Source organism: Abramis brama (assembly GCF_963993115.1).
Source record: "Abramis brama genome assembly, chromosome: 25".
Lineage (NCBI taxonomy): Eukaryota > Metazoa > Chordata > Actinopteri > Cypriniformes > Leuciscidae > Abramis > Abramis brama.
The window spans coordinates 19,980,352-19,995,210 of record NC_139987.1 but is presented as its reverse complement, the minus strand read 5'-3'; the positions used below and the strand labels follow the sequence as shown (position 1 = coordinate 19,995,210).

Below are 14,859 nucleotides of genomic sequence, written 5' to 3'. Positions count from 1 at the left end.
ACATGAAATTGAATATAAATAATTGATCAAACACAGAACTATTTTCACAAGAGCTAGCAAGAGACAAGATTATGAATGTTAAACTAGATGTGACATGTTTGGTTTTGTGTTTCAATGTTATTTGATGCGGTTTACTAATCGCTGTCAGAGTAAGCTATGGTCAGTTCAAATGGGAGGGCTGAAGGGTGATATATAAAATATTATAGATTATTTATATGGACAAAGTAATGTCAAATCAATCTTATCCTTCATTAAGAATAAACTATGAAATCATGAAAGTGGGATAAATTAACCTCAGTGATATTTTGCATTGCTTGACACATTCAGCCAAAAAATATATTTTTGATATTATTTTGTGATATATACTATTCTCTCATTTATTTTGTCAGCAATTTTTTTCTGTATTAATCTGATTAATTGTATTAATCTGACTGATCAAGTATCCTTGAGCTGTGGAAAGACACCAACTAACTAACTAACTAACTAACTAACTAACAAACAAATAATAAAAAAGAATAATAAATAAGAATAAAAAAGAATAATAAATAAGAATAAAAAAGAATAATAAAACAATTTTTATTTTTGTTTAATATTTTTATTAAACAATGTAATTATTAATTGTTGTCATTTATTAATTATTACTTCTGTAATACATACTATTCTTTCATTTGTATTGCCAGCTATTCTTTCTCCGTATTAATCAGATTAATAGTATTAATAGTATTAATCTGACTGATCAAGTTTCATTGAGCTGTGGAAAGACACCAAATAAATAAATACATACAGTCCATAAATAAATAAAATAATAAATAATAATAAATAATAAAAAAATGTAATAAGAATAATAAAACAATTTGTATTATTGTATAATATTATTTTTAAACAATGTAATTATTAATTGTTTTCATGTATTATTACTTAATTATAATATGTTAATAACTATAATGATTAATTATTATAATATATTATTATTCTTTGTCCCATATGTTCTAGCTGTTACGTAACCTTATTTTCACCCAGGCAGCCTGGATTCGAGTCTTGGCATGGAAAGTGATGTGGAGCAGCAATTTCACTGCATCCTACTGAGCATGTGTCAGATAATAAATAAACTTAAAACGTGGCACTCACCGTGACCTCTTTTCCTAGGTTGATCTCTGCCAAGACCCTCCGGATGCCCTCTCCGCTGCCCACCTGCCAGATGGTGGCCTCTACGGGCTGACAGGTGATGGGCCAGTCTCTCGCCTGCAGCTCGTACCAGATGGTGCTGAAGAGTGCGGACGAAGGCAGAAGGTCAACGCTGCTCTGTTTGGGGGCCATTTATGTCTAAAGCCAAGTATATTTCTCACCCAAAGGCATAAACATCAGCAGCATTAGAAAACGGAAGTCTGTCCTCGTTGTTTCCGGGGCTCATTTTACGCACGATCTCCGGAGCCAAATAACAGATCCACCCGTGAGGAAGTTTCAGCTCGTTTTCACGTCTAAAAACACAACCATCCGGTTATCAACTGATTTATGAAAACAATCCACATTATCAAGAGTTAAGGTGCGGTAACAATAGCAAAATTTTGGGAATTCACACTGAACTTGACCATCAGTTCATGTGGCAACTAGACCATCAGCGAAATCTGCATGGGGAACTTTTTCACATGAAACTCCCAAGCGATGGGTTCCTAGTCCTACACAGTAAATGTGAACGCACCTTTAACGCAGTGACTTACCGGCCCTCCTGAACCACTCCAGAGATACCAAAAAGGCCAAAGTCAGTGATGACGACTTTATTTGTGTCATGAAAGACATTTTTCGATTTAAGGTCTTTGTGAACGATGCCCTTAGCATGAAGGTAGCCCATCCCCTAAAATACAGGAAACACAAGCACGACTTTAATCGTACGAAGCCGTACAGATGTACAACACATCCACCATTAAACACAAACGCTACCTTCACAATCTCCTGCGCAATCTGCCGAGTCTTATTGATGTCCAGTGTGTTTTTCGTGTCCCTCACGACGGAATACAACGTCCGACCTTTGCAGAAGCTGTGGGGAAATTAAAGACATGCTTGTCAAAGATCATCTGTCGACCGGTTTGCCACCTGTATGGACTGATACTAGGGCTGTGCAATTAATAAAATTATAGTTTCAGATTGTTTTGGCCTAATTTTCAGCAAAATATACTTGATAAATATCACTGCCACAGACAGTAAAAAAAAAAGATGGACAGCACGTCTCTTCTTATTTGCACTGTAGAAAAACGACAGCTGTCAAGCACAGCTGTCAATCATGACGTTACACACCCTTTTTAGAGCATCAAATAACTAACTAATACCAAACTTACTGGAAAAATTAACACATGAACATACTTCTGTGTGATAAAAACTACCTAAAATGACAGAAACGATCCTTGGAAAAAATTATTTGAAGTGGAATTGGATTTTTTTGTTTCAATTACATGGAGAGGGCAGGGTTTATGACCTGTACTGCAGCCAGCCACCAGAGGGCAATCAAAATGCTTTGGCGTCACTTTTCGGCACACTTGATGCTACCATGAAATAAATTACTCAAGATTTTGGTCATATCGCCCACACATAGGGACAGATTTACTAAATGCTTTTTTAAAAATCTTTTTAGCACAAACCCTCTTTTGACATTTAAAAACCACTGTCAGTGTTTACTAAAGACACGCAGTGAAAGGTTACAGATGAAAAGCCGTGAACAATTATTACCTTATTGCATTTGCTTTTTTAGGTTTTCCCTTTCAGATGCAAAATTTACAGGACAGTATAAATAAGTCACGCAACATGATTTACTAAGGCTTGGGTAGCCAATTTACTGGTATTTGCGCCATTATTTAACGGCGAAAAAAGCATGTCTTAAAGGGATAGTTCACCCAAAAATGAAAATTCTGTCATGAATTAATCACCCTCATGTCGTTCCAAACCCGTAAGACTTTCGTACATCTTCGGAACACAAATGAAGATCACTGCTTCTTGCTGAAGCTCAAACGTGCTGCGTAACACAAGAATGAACCTCATTGGTTCCTGGGGAAGCTCAAACGTGCTGCGTAACACGAGAATGAACCTCATTGGTTCCTGGGGAAGCTCAAACGTGCTGCGTAACACGAGAATTAACCTCATTGGTTCCTGGGGAAGCTCAAACGTGCTGCGTAACACGAGAATGAACCTCATTGGTTCCTGGGAAAGCTCAAACGTGCTGCGTAACACGAGAATGAACCTCATTGGTTCCTGGGGAAACTCAAACGTGATGCGTAACACGAGAATGAACCTCACTGGTTCCTGGGGAAGCTCAAACGTGCTGCGTAACACGAGAATGAACCTTATTGGTTCCTGGGGAAGCTCAAACGTGCTGCGTAACACGAGAATGAACCTCACTGGTTCCTGGGGAAGCTCAAACGTGCTGCGTAACACGAGAATTAACCTCATTGGTTCCTGGGGAAGCTCAAACGTGCTGCGTAACACGAGAATGAACCTCATTGGTTCCTGGGGAAGCTCAAACGTGCTGCGTAACACGAGAATGAACCTCATTGGTTCCTGGGGAAACTCAAACGTGATGCGTAACACGAGAATGAACCTCACTGGTTCCTGGGGAAGCTCAAACGTGCTGCGTAACACGAGAATGAACCTTATTGGTTCCTGGGGAAGCTCAAACGTGCTGCGTAACACGAGAATGAACCTCACTGGTTCCTGGGGAAGCTCAAACGTGCTGCGTAACACGAGAATGAACCTTATTGGTTCCTGGGGAAGCTCAAACGTGCTGCGTAACACAAGAATGAACCTCATTGGTTCCTGGGGAAGCTCAAACGTGCTGCGTAACATGAGAATGAACCTCATTGGTTCCTGGGGAAGCTCAAACGTGCTGCGTAACACAAGAATGAACCTCATTGGTTCCTGGGGAAGCTCAAACGTGCTGCGTAACATGAGAATGAACCTCATTGGTTCCTGGGGAAGCTCAAACGTGCTGCGTAACACGAGAATTAACCTCATTGGTTCTCACACATCAAGCAAACATGCTTAAGCTTCCGTTTACCATAACTGATGTGTGAGTTTATTAATGTCTTGCGGGTTTGGAACAACATGAGGGTGAGTAATTAATGACAGAATTATTTATTTACATTTTTGGGTGAACTATCCCTTTAACCCATCTTGCGCTGAACATGGCTGCATCTGGCCTTGTTTAGATCACCCGTAAAACATTCCACTCCCATCGGTGCTTTTATGTGATTGCAGTGCAGTCTCAAGCTAATTTGCCCTGTTTTTCAAAATCTGTTGCATAATCGTGTTGAATAATCATGATAACAATATTGACCAAAATAATCGTGATTATGATTTTTGTCATGATCTGGCAGCCCCAACTGAGACGTTACCTAGTAATGATGGCGAGATGAGGCGGGGCCATGCAAGCTCCCATGAAGAGGACGACGTTCTCGTGGCGCGTCTGTCTGTAGTTCATCACCTCCTTTTTGAAGAGCTTCAGGTGGTCCTGGTTGTTTCCGTCAATCTCCAGGAGTCGGATGGCCACCTCTCCGTGCCAGCGTCCGCGATGAACCCGACCCCAGCGGCCCTTCCCGATGAGCTCGCCGAGATCCAGCTGCTCGAAGGGAATGTCCCACTCCTGCAGGTACACGCTGGTCTGGCTGGCCTTACGGGAGATGGGACCCTTCCAGTGGGTTCCTCCTCGCGTGCTGGGCAGGTCGTCCAGCTCGTCTCCTTCATACTCTCCTTCTGAGCTTAGGTTCAGGTCTTCCATATCCTCCTCCTCTTCATCCTCGAGCTCTTCCTCTTCTTCTTCCTCTTCCACCGCTACATCCTCTTCCTCCTCTGCTTCTATTTCCTCTTCTTCCTCTTCCTCCAGCTCCTAGACAAGAGGAACCAGCCACTATGAGTTTTCTAAGCAGCGATGGGAGCATTATCATATCAGAATGAGCTCCACACGCGTCTCACCTCTCTGTCGTCTTCTTCGTCTTGTTCCGCATGCATCTCCTCCACCGACGGATCGATTTCATTACTGGGCACAAAAATTAAACACTATCTGAATGCAGAACATGCAGCAGGATATTTATGCTTCTGAGCAGTACATTTCACAGTTGCTTACACTGTGTCTGGGAGTCCATCTGAATGAAGGATGCTGGGACTGCACACGTCTGTGAACAACATGAAAATATTGAACAACTTTTCACATTTGAAAGAATATATTATACACGGTCACTGTACACAAATCATTTCTTTCTGAAAGGATACAGAATTACTGATATTATTATTGCTCAAATGTAAAATGCAGTGTCATAAATCACCAGCAGGGTGCAGCTCATCTCGCAAGCACAAACTACTCTTGAGCAAAAACCAAATCAGACACCAGCATGCAAAACATGCAAAACACATTACTTTAGGCACTGCTCAGATTTGTAAAAAAGACTCTGCTAGCCATTTTGGAGCTGCAAATCTGATGAAATTTTTTGTTTCTTACAGGGAATTCACAAATTTATGGAAATAAGTATAAGATACTTTTATTGAGGCCTTATACCCGCAAATGTGGTGTTAATGGATCACCAGTGACTTTTCAGAATAATTTTTGTTCAGTGTTATTTTAGTATTATTTATATAATATTATAGTATTTATTATTATCATTTTCAGTGTTAAATTTGTAGTAATTGTAAGCGCTTTTCTTATTTTTAAGTGTTTAAAAAATCTGTTTAGCATACATTTTTTTATTTCAGTTTCAGTCATTCTAGTATTTCAACTTATTTTACTTATGTTAGTTGCTCATTTCATTTCTAATTTTCATTTTCCAAGTTTAAGTTTTTTTATCTAATACGCATTTTATTTTATTTCAGCTGTATTTCAATGAACAAAAATGACTAATAGTTTTACTCAACAATAACATTATTACTTTAAAATTGTTGCTAATTAATTTGAACAATATTGGACAAAATATTTATTTATTTATTGTCCTTTTTGAATAATTGTATTTATTTAAAGTTATTGGAATATGCTTTAACTAATAGACATTTTATTAAAAATAAAAATAAAAGACATTGACTAAGCATATATTTCATCCTCTGATAGCAAAATTACACAGCAAGAATGGAAATGTACTATACTGGATATGTGCAAGAGTGCATATTATAGTGCTTTATACTGTATATGATACTAAATAACGACGCATTTATATATTATGATATAACGATCATTTGATCACCATTTGAAGAGTAACTGCGCTGAAATATTTAACAACTGTCTATTGAATTTGCACCACTGAATCCTCAATGTCATTATGAGGGCTGAAGAACATTACAGACTTTGTGTTTGTTAACTCACCAGGGAAAATAAACTGCTGTCGGTGCTGAAAATAACAGGCAGCTTTGCCACAGAGGAGGAAGACAGGAAGAGAGGAAGACAGGCAGGAAGCCGACAGAGAGACAGTCTGAGGTTAGAGTTGAAGTCCCATTATGCTTTATGTTGAGTTAGAATGTTACATGCAGTTCTGAATATCAGTTTTCTTTTACACAGGATTAATGCAGATGTCTTTTGTGTATTAATCAATGCATTAGTTCATTGCAGTGTCAGTGTTTACAGGTGCTTACCTGGAAAGTGGAAGCGGTTGTCACGGTGAACCTTTGGGGAGGGGTTTGGGGGCGGGGTTACACTGGGAGGGTTGCTCTGCTGGAAGGGGGCGGGAGAGGAGGGCGTAGAGGAAGTGGTGGAGGACGGGTTACTGCTGGAGTCCAGTTGATTCAGCGCTGGTGGTTGATCCTGCCATAAAGAAGCCAACTGCTTTTAATGCTCTATTACAAGAATAACTGATAAAGACTCTGGCTAAGTTCAGTATGGAATACTAGCATACTGCACATTGTGGAGTTTACTGTATACTGCATGCTATTTAAAAACAGTATGTGATATGCATAATCTGGAAAATATACATACTGACTGAATACTACAAAAACAGAACAAGTTGTATGCTAGTTTGTCATTCTGTCACACAGGAATCGGTACCTTCTTTGTTATTGCCTTAGGTAGTGTCCCGAACTGTGGAGCTTCAGGTGGACGGTCCACAGGGTTGTTGATGTCTGAGGGTACAGACTCGGTCCTACGAATCTTTGTGACTGAGACACGCACGTGAAATTGTTAGAAAAACATGTCTGTCATTGATGTTCTTATATATGAGCAACAAATGAGATCGACTTACTGGGCAGGAAAGAGATTCTGCAGGATGGAGCTTCTTTAGTGCATTTGTTATGACACTTTAACCTATAAGTAGAAAAGATGACAAATGAGTGTGTCATGTTTACACTTACATCCGATTCACGAGTGTGGTTTCCTTGGGTGAATCTCACAAAACTTGTCAAGAACAATTCATGTGCTCTCGTAGTCTTCAATCAAAATAACTATCTTTTGAAATATGACTAATTTCTTTGTGAGATTCACCACTTAGTACTTGTTTTTCTTTTTCCTCACCTGCAGTGTTTACATTTCACCCCAAAGATCATGTTTTTCTGGCACACTTGACATGTCTGGGAGAGCCAAGACTTTGTAGAGAACCTAGAAACATAAAAACAAACATCTTTATGTCTCCAGGACATAATTCAACAAACAGTTTTTGGTTAAACTTTATTTTAAGGTGTCATTGTTACAGTGTAATTATACATTTAAGTACTGAGTAATATTAATTAACTATATGTACTTACTATAGGGTTAGGGTAGGATTAGGATTTGGTTGAGAGTTAGTTGCATGTAATTGTGCATAACTTACTGTTATTACTATGGTAAGTACATGTCTAACAAGGACACTTTAAAATAAAGTGTTACCCAGTTTATGATTGGTGAATTAAGCCCACAGGGGCGTGGTTACCTGTGAGTGACGGCCAAACCAATGTCTCTCTGCAGAGCCTGAGGTGAACTGCGGTGGACAGTAACATTATCTAGAGAGAAACAGAACAGACAGAGACAGTTTGAATGACTTTAATTTGATAAAGTATTTCTAAACAACACGGTTTAATGCCTTGTTTACACCTGGTATTAAGATGCGTTTTAGTCGATCGGATCACAAGTAGATGAGGGAGACACATACTCGTTTACACCTGGTGTTTTAATCCGTCTCTTTTGTCCACTTTCAACCACTCCAGTCCTGATTTCTTCGAGGGGAGGGTCTATGGGTGGGTAAATGTATGGGATTTTTCTGATCTTTCTATCTAATGGACAAAATAAGCTTGCGCAATTTACATATGAACAGCTTTCGTTTCTGCTCTGACAGCCGCAAGACCAGCCGAACGCTGTGAGGGTGTGTTAGAAATCAGGAATGGTGAGAGAACATTGTGAACATTGGTATCATCAGATGTTTATCATCTTCCATAAAAACTTGTTTAAATCAAAGTTTAAATCCCATCTGGCTAGTGCGTTTCACATAATGTTGGCGGTCTTTTGTGGCTGTTCGACCACATGAGCGTTCACACTACAAAAGCAATCCGGTCGAATGCGCTTTCGGTTACCTCTGTAAGTGGTTGAAAGTGGACAAGCTCAAAACGTTTAAGGGGCCGCTCACACGACACACGAAACGGCCCATTTACAATCATTTACACGGCAACTGTGTTTTGGGAGCCTGAAAACGCAAACTTTTGAAAACGAAGTGCAAGTTTTTGAAAACGATACCGCTATCGTCTCAGTGTAAACTATAAAACAGTGACGTCATGCATATTACGTGTTCAGTCTATGGGCACATGTGTTTCTTTACAAAGTGACATCACCATCTACTGGCCTGGCAGCAGAATACAGCAATTTTAATCGTTTTCGCAGATCCATTTGATTGGGGAACGCTTTGGCAACGTTGTCGTCTGTACGTGAAGGAAAAACTTTTTAAGTACATCGTTGTCGTGTAAACCTACTCTTTGACCCCGTTTACACCTATATTTAGCGTCATCCACTTGTGATCCGACTGATCAAAATGCATCTTAATACCAGGTGCAAACAGGGCCTTAGACATAACATAACCGCCACCTCAAACACAAACACTCGTCTAGACTCAGCAGCAAACGCTCAGTAAACAGCTGTGCTTTTACAAAGTGCTGCTGGTGAATCATTTACTCCGCTCTCTGCAAACCGCCAGTGATCGCAGGAGTATTTGAGTGTGTAGAGCAGGTGAGAGCTTCCTCTTCACTCTGAGAGGTTGAACTGTGACCTCAGTCTGATCAGCATTCAGCAGGCACTTCACTGCAGTCTGGTCTATTTGAATTGAAGATCTTCTCCTCAGTCAAGAACTATGCATGTGTCTGAAATGCTGTAATTGTGCTGTTGAACTCACTCCTCAGACCGATGTGCTCTTCCTGTAGTGTGGGTGTACCAGGCAAGGTGTACGGGGCCGTGGCGGGTGCCGCCCCAGGGGTCCGTACAGAGAGAGTGGGCGAGCGTGATGGAGAGTCCTCACAACTGTTCCCATTAATTTGGACATTCAGAAACAGCTTGTTCTTCTTCACACACCTAAGAACAACAAAAGTCAGTGTGATCTCAGCGGGATCACAAAGTGACTGAGCGATATATTGGTCAGACCGATTAATCGGCTGATATCTGGCTATTCTGGGACTATTGCATTAATCTAGTTAGTATAACTGTCCTGATCATGTGCATTTCCGGTTTTAAAATATATTTTGTCAATTTAAAGGGAACATTGTGTAAAATAAACATTTAAAAATGTATTTACATCTCAAATTGTATTTATTATAATTTATATATTATAATAATATTTATAATAATAAAAACAATTTATATATTATATTATATTATATTTCCATTACTATGTAGTCAAACTCAACCATTTAGTACAATTCACGTAATCATTTAAATTAATTAATTTAATAGTTTATAAAGAAATTCATATGCAAGCATAATTTAATTAATTTATTATTAATAATTTTTACTTATTGACAATTTAAATTGATCTAATACTAATTACTAATTTTCAGCTTTAAGCATAAGTGTTCAGATCAAAAGGTTTTTAAGATTATGAGACATTTTAGTCAAGTGTGTCCAAATTTACTGAACTCTAAAAATCGGACTCAGCTGTCGAAACACCCATATTGGTCAAACACTTACAAAATGTTCATATTCATATTGTTGGTGCAAATGGTCACGACATCATCACAGATTGCTATTAGTCACTGCACAGAAAAATGCATGACTCTAATGACTGTAAAATAATTCAAATGATTTAACCCTGTAAAGTCTGACAAATGTAATAATAGCCTGAAAATTTTAATTTTTTATTGTTTGCATGTTTTTTTTTGTAAATTATCATATTTGATACATTTAAGTGGCACACACAATATAATATAGGAGAATATGGAGCTCATACACGACTCGTGAAGGAAAAAACACCTCAATCTTATCCAGAGGCCCAAACTGAGCAAAAATATGCAATTTAGTGCAGTTGGTGATATTTATATGGCCAAAAATAAGGAATTCTCATAGCTTGTAATGTAAACCAGTGAGATCTTTATAACAGTATAGGAGACTATTTACATAAAATGCATATAAATATCAGTAGTCACTCTATATCTCCAAATAATATGTTTTTGCAAGATGATTTTTAAATCTGTAGTTTTATGATCAAAGCTCTGTAGTTTTTATTGTGGGGGAAAAACATTTAATGCAATGCAATTCAATGATGATAGAGAGAAGTACAAATAAACGTTTCTCAAAAGCCTGAAGTTTCCTATTTGATGCTCACAGTTTAACAAGAAATGTGCGTATCAAATATGATAAAGTAGGCTTTATAGTGTTAAATACTTTTACAAAGTACATTTGACGTCCCTATTTGTAGTACGTCAGTGTTTGTACTCTGTGGTTCATTTCCTCATGACCTACTTGTTTGCGGTCGCGTCTTCGATGCGGTGGCCGAGCTGACTCTCGTGGCTCTTGCTGCGGGTCATCGAGATGTTGGGGAGGAGGTGCAAAACTTTTCGGGAAGGAGGAGGAGGGGTGCAAGGAGGCTTGAGGCGGTGTCTCCTCCGTGAGGGCGGGGTTATGGGCGGAGTTGAGGTGTGTCCGGTGAGTCTGACGGGCCTGGAGGTGTAATACGGACTGGGATCGGTCAGACTCTCTGCGTAACCGTGGTAGATGTGAGCCTCACCGGCTGACAGGATGTAGCGGGGGTACGGGCAGGTGGTGAGGGGCGTGGAGGGTGTGTTTGGGGGTCGAGCCAGAGGGGAAGGGCTGTGGGGTCGCAGGGAGCCTCCTAGTAATGGAATCTGGTCCACCGGAGTCAAGCCGCCACTGTCCCGCCTCATGGGCTCGGAGAACCAACAGCCGCTGTCCTCTTTAAACTCCCCTGAAGGAAATAAAATTATAGTCAGTTAAGAAGAAATCTATTATTGAGATTAGGCCTGCACGTTATGTCGAAAAAGAATCAATATTGCAACATGGCTTAGTGCAATTCCTGGCAGTATATGCATCCATTGACCGGCAACCCATCAAAATAAAAGCTCAAAGGTTTAACATTTAAAAATGATGTTATTAATATTAGTATTGTAATTTTACAGTTTACTGAATTGGGCAAAAACAGTGAGAATGTGCCCTAAGCAAACTTAATTGGAGAGATATTTGTGAACTCTGTTCACTTTATGGTTTGTGTTAGTTCCTGTAAAGTGTAAACACCAAAATTACAGCCCTAAAAAAATGGTTTCCACTCAAAAAAAGTCTTCAGGAGTTAAAAAAATATAATTTTCCAGCTTTTTAAATGATTTTTATTGTGCACTCCCCAACAAAATCACCCCACTCATTTTACAATGATTAATTATTTCCAAATATAGCTATTCAAGTCATTTGGTAAACATTGGATTCATATCATAATTGAGCTTTTTCAAATACTTTTGTTTGATTTGTTCATCGCAAAGAGCTGAAAGTCTGTACATTTTACCAATAAACCTGATTTGCAGTGGGTGTTGAATAATTTCGATTACAACTGTAAATTATTTATTGCATTTCATTGTATGCAATTTATATGCATATCATTATTTATTTTTTAAATCATGTTCCCTTATAATCTTTAAGCAAAATAACTTCCCCTCCATCTTGCAGTAACATCTCTTCTCTGATGACGTGTTTACTGCCGCGAGGGCGGGACAACCTGTCACTCACATGAGATCGACCAGTAGCAAAACACAACCATCCAATCAATTCCCTACGGACAAAATAAAAGTCCTACCAAAAATTGTTCTTGTTCGAGAAGCTGTTTCACTTGGATAAACGTAACAATAGGGAAGAAAGGACTATCGCAACTTCGGTTTCATGCTGACTTTAAGTGTGTGAATCTCAGGGAAAGAGCACCCACCGGACTCAGAGGCACTCTTTAAACAGTTGAGGGCCGCACACAGCCTGTTGCACTCCTCTGAACTGGAGCCCAGCCGTCTCATGGTTTCCTTCACCTGACTGATGGGCATCTGCAGCAGAGCATCCAATGACAGCTTCACGTTCACTGCCTGAAGAGAGCGGGAGGGAGAGAATGACAGTGAGTCCTGTCTAAAATACCCTCTGCGATGTGAAGAAAAACACTCTTAAAGCAATCAGTACGATGCTGACATGATCCTAACAGACAGAGGGTTATTCAACAGGTGATTTACGGTCACATACACCACGCACTCGCAGTTCATTCTCTTGTGAATAAAGCTCTCCACCTCTTCAAATTCCTAGGACACATGACCGCTTAGACTAATTAATCTTGAGTGCCTAATTACAAACCTGTGTGTGATTGATTTTAAAAGAGGGACTCCTGAGACTTGACTGATATTAATATCATAATAGCCCAGAATTACTCACACAATTATACTGTAAATGTGTGATGAATCTCACAAACTGATATTTTTTGGGGGGGCTTTTTGCCATGTTTAATGCCATTTATAATGGAGAGAGCACATGATATGATGTTGAAGAGTCAAGGCTGATTAAGGAAAGATACGATACAGCTAAATGTGTCGGATCATGTATGCTAACCTCCAGGCCACAACTTCAACAACTTTCTTGTATTTTAAAAATTCTCCAGAATCTGCTTTGTTGACATGTATGTGACATACAGTATCACACTGCACATATGCAACTGATCTCGATGAACAGAAAAAAATTGGAAAAGAGGAAAATTCACTTCTCCATGAGACTGGATGAAATGTAGGAGTAGAGCAGTGTCAGAGAGAAAGAGAGAGAGGGAGAGAGAGAGGCTGACTCAGCATGTTGGGTAATTAGAGTTGGTATATCTGGGGTCTGCTGGGAAAGTGGCTGTGGCCAAACTGCCAAAACACAGCAGATTTTCTAATTCCTCAGCTTCACTCAAGGATATTGAACTACAAAGCATAAACACACACACACACACACACACACACACACACACACACACACAAACATTTCCTCGCTCTTTAACTTTATCAGTGCCATGATTGCAAATTTCTAAGAAGATTTAGACCAAGTGTCCAGCATCAGACATTGGAAGACCTGATATTGTTTATTTGGACACCTGATCTTTTAATATGCAAGAAAGGTGTAGGACTGTCTTGGTTTGTGTACATAAACATATATATATAATATATTATATATATATATATATATATATATATATATATATATATATATATATATATATATATATATAAATAACATACATACATATATATATAAAGAAATAAGTGTATAAGTGTTAAATAAGTATAAGTGCAAAATAAGTGTTAAATAAAATTTAATAAAATAATTCAAATTCAAAGTCAAATATACAGTAACTTTATTCAGTCATACAACATATAAACTTTTTTTTATATAAAAATGTATTATTTGATTTTGGTTTAAAAAAATGTGATCCAGTCAAATTTGACCATTGACTGGCTTTGTGAGAGTCATCTTGTTCAATTTATAATTTTAATTTCTGGTAATCAGAAATATATATGATAGGTCACATTATATAAACACACAATATACATTATCAAAGTACCTGATAACACCTGATATGGATTTAAAATGTATGAAAATGCTGAAAATGTATGATTTTTTTTCTTTATACAAAAAAATTCAGTTTTGGTGTGAAATATTATCCGAACAAATATGACCATTTATTGGCTTTGTGAGAGTCAACTTATTACATTCTTGAATTGTTTTTTATGTGTCAAAAATGGGTCACGTTACCAAATTCCTGAATATTTACAGGACAACCACCTGATAAGAATTTAGCTGAAAAGATAAATAACTATTCCCTCTTCTTCAAAACACACACACGTTACCAAGTTACCTCTATGAGCTCAGGTCTGGCGTTGATGGTGCGTAACCAGTCCTCCAGCCGTGGGTAGCTGTTCAGGGCCGGCGGCCTTTCTGTGTCTGGCACCTTCTGCTTACACTGCAGCTGTTTACAGATGTACTTCATGAGCTTGACCTGCAGGGGGCAGCAGAGCACAAAGCAGATGAGGGAGGGGCCAGTCAGAGGAGGGGCGGAGCCTGAGAGAGGCCTTTATTGGGTTTCACATACAGCTGTGTGAACTTAGACAACTGTTACAACATAAGCATGATGGATATCACAAAGGACACCAAGAAATGCAATCAAGTCAATTTAATTGTAATGACAGGCCCAAATGACGTGGGTGTGAAATCTCAAAGAATGCATGTTCTTTCAGGATGGAAGGTATGTCTTTTAATCACAAATACATTGAAATCAGCACTGATCCACAGCTTTGCATTACCACAGTGTCTCTCATCAGCCAGATTTCAGCATCAGTCGCACCTGCAAGGCTAATAAATAACACGGCATCAGAGAGCACACAGTTTGAAATCTGACTGGATTTTCTCTCCCTCTTTCTTTTTTGTGCTCCCCTTCAGCAAACAGGGCT

General features: G+C 38.8%; 1 protein-coding gene across 5 annotated transcripts in view; it reads right to left on the bottom strand.

Annotated features, from left to right (window-relative positions):
- The window catches only part of ksr1a (kinase suppressor of ras 1a), a 33,921-nt gene that overhangs the window by 2,849 nt on the left and 16,213 nt on the right, over nt 1-14,859 (bottom strand). For 4 of the 5 annotated variants that reach the window (XM_084104372.1, XM_084104369.1, XM_084104370.1 and 1 more), the window contains exons 2-18: nt 14,268-14,408; nt 12,333-12,480; nt 10,868-11,330; nt 9,309-9,484; nt 7,863-7,932; nt 7,469-7,552; nt 7,200-7,261; nt 7,007-7,116; nt 6,598-6,766; nt 6,332-6,373; nt 5,108-5,156; nt 4,957-5,020; nt 4,380-4,870; nt 1,939-2,035; nt 1,719-1,852; nt 1,347-1,478; nt 1,129-1,264 (exon numbers count right to left, since the gene is read on the bottom strand). In XM_084104372.1, the coding sequence (XP_083960498.1) occupies nt 1,129-1,264; nt 1,347-1,478; nt 1,719-1,852; nt 1,939-2,035; nt 4,380-4,870; nt 4,957-5,020; nt 5,108-5,156; nt 6,332-6,373; nt 6,598-6,766; nt 7,007-7,116; nt 7,200-7,261; nt 7,469-7,552; nt 7,863-7,932; nt 9,309-9,484; nt 10,868-11,330; nt 12,333-12,480; nt 14,268-14,399 (2,559 nt within the window). In that variant the 5' untranslated portion in view covers nt 14,400-14,408. The remainder of the gene's footprint in view (nt 1-1,128; nt 1,265-1,346; nt 1,479-1,718; nt 1,853-1,938; nt 2,036-4,379; nt 4,871-4,956; nt 5,021-5,107; nt 5,157-6,331; nt 6,374-6,597; nt 6,767-7,006; nt 7,117-7,199; nt 7,262-7,468; nt 7,553-7,862; nt 7,933-9,308; nt 9,485-10,867; nt 11,331-12,332; nt 12,481-14,267; nt 14,409-14,859) is intronic. The other variant, XM_084104371.1, reaches the window with a different exon arrangement.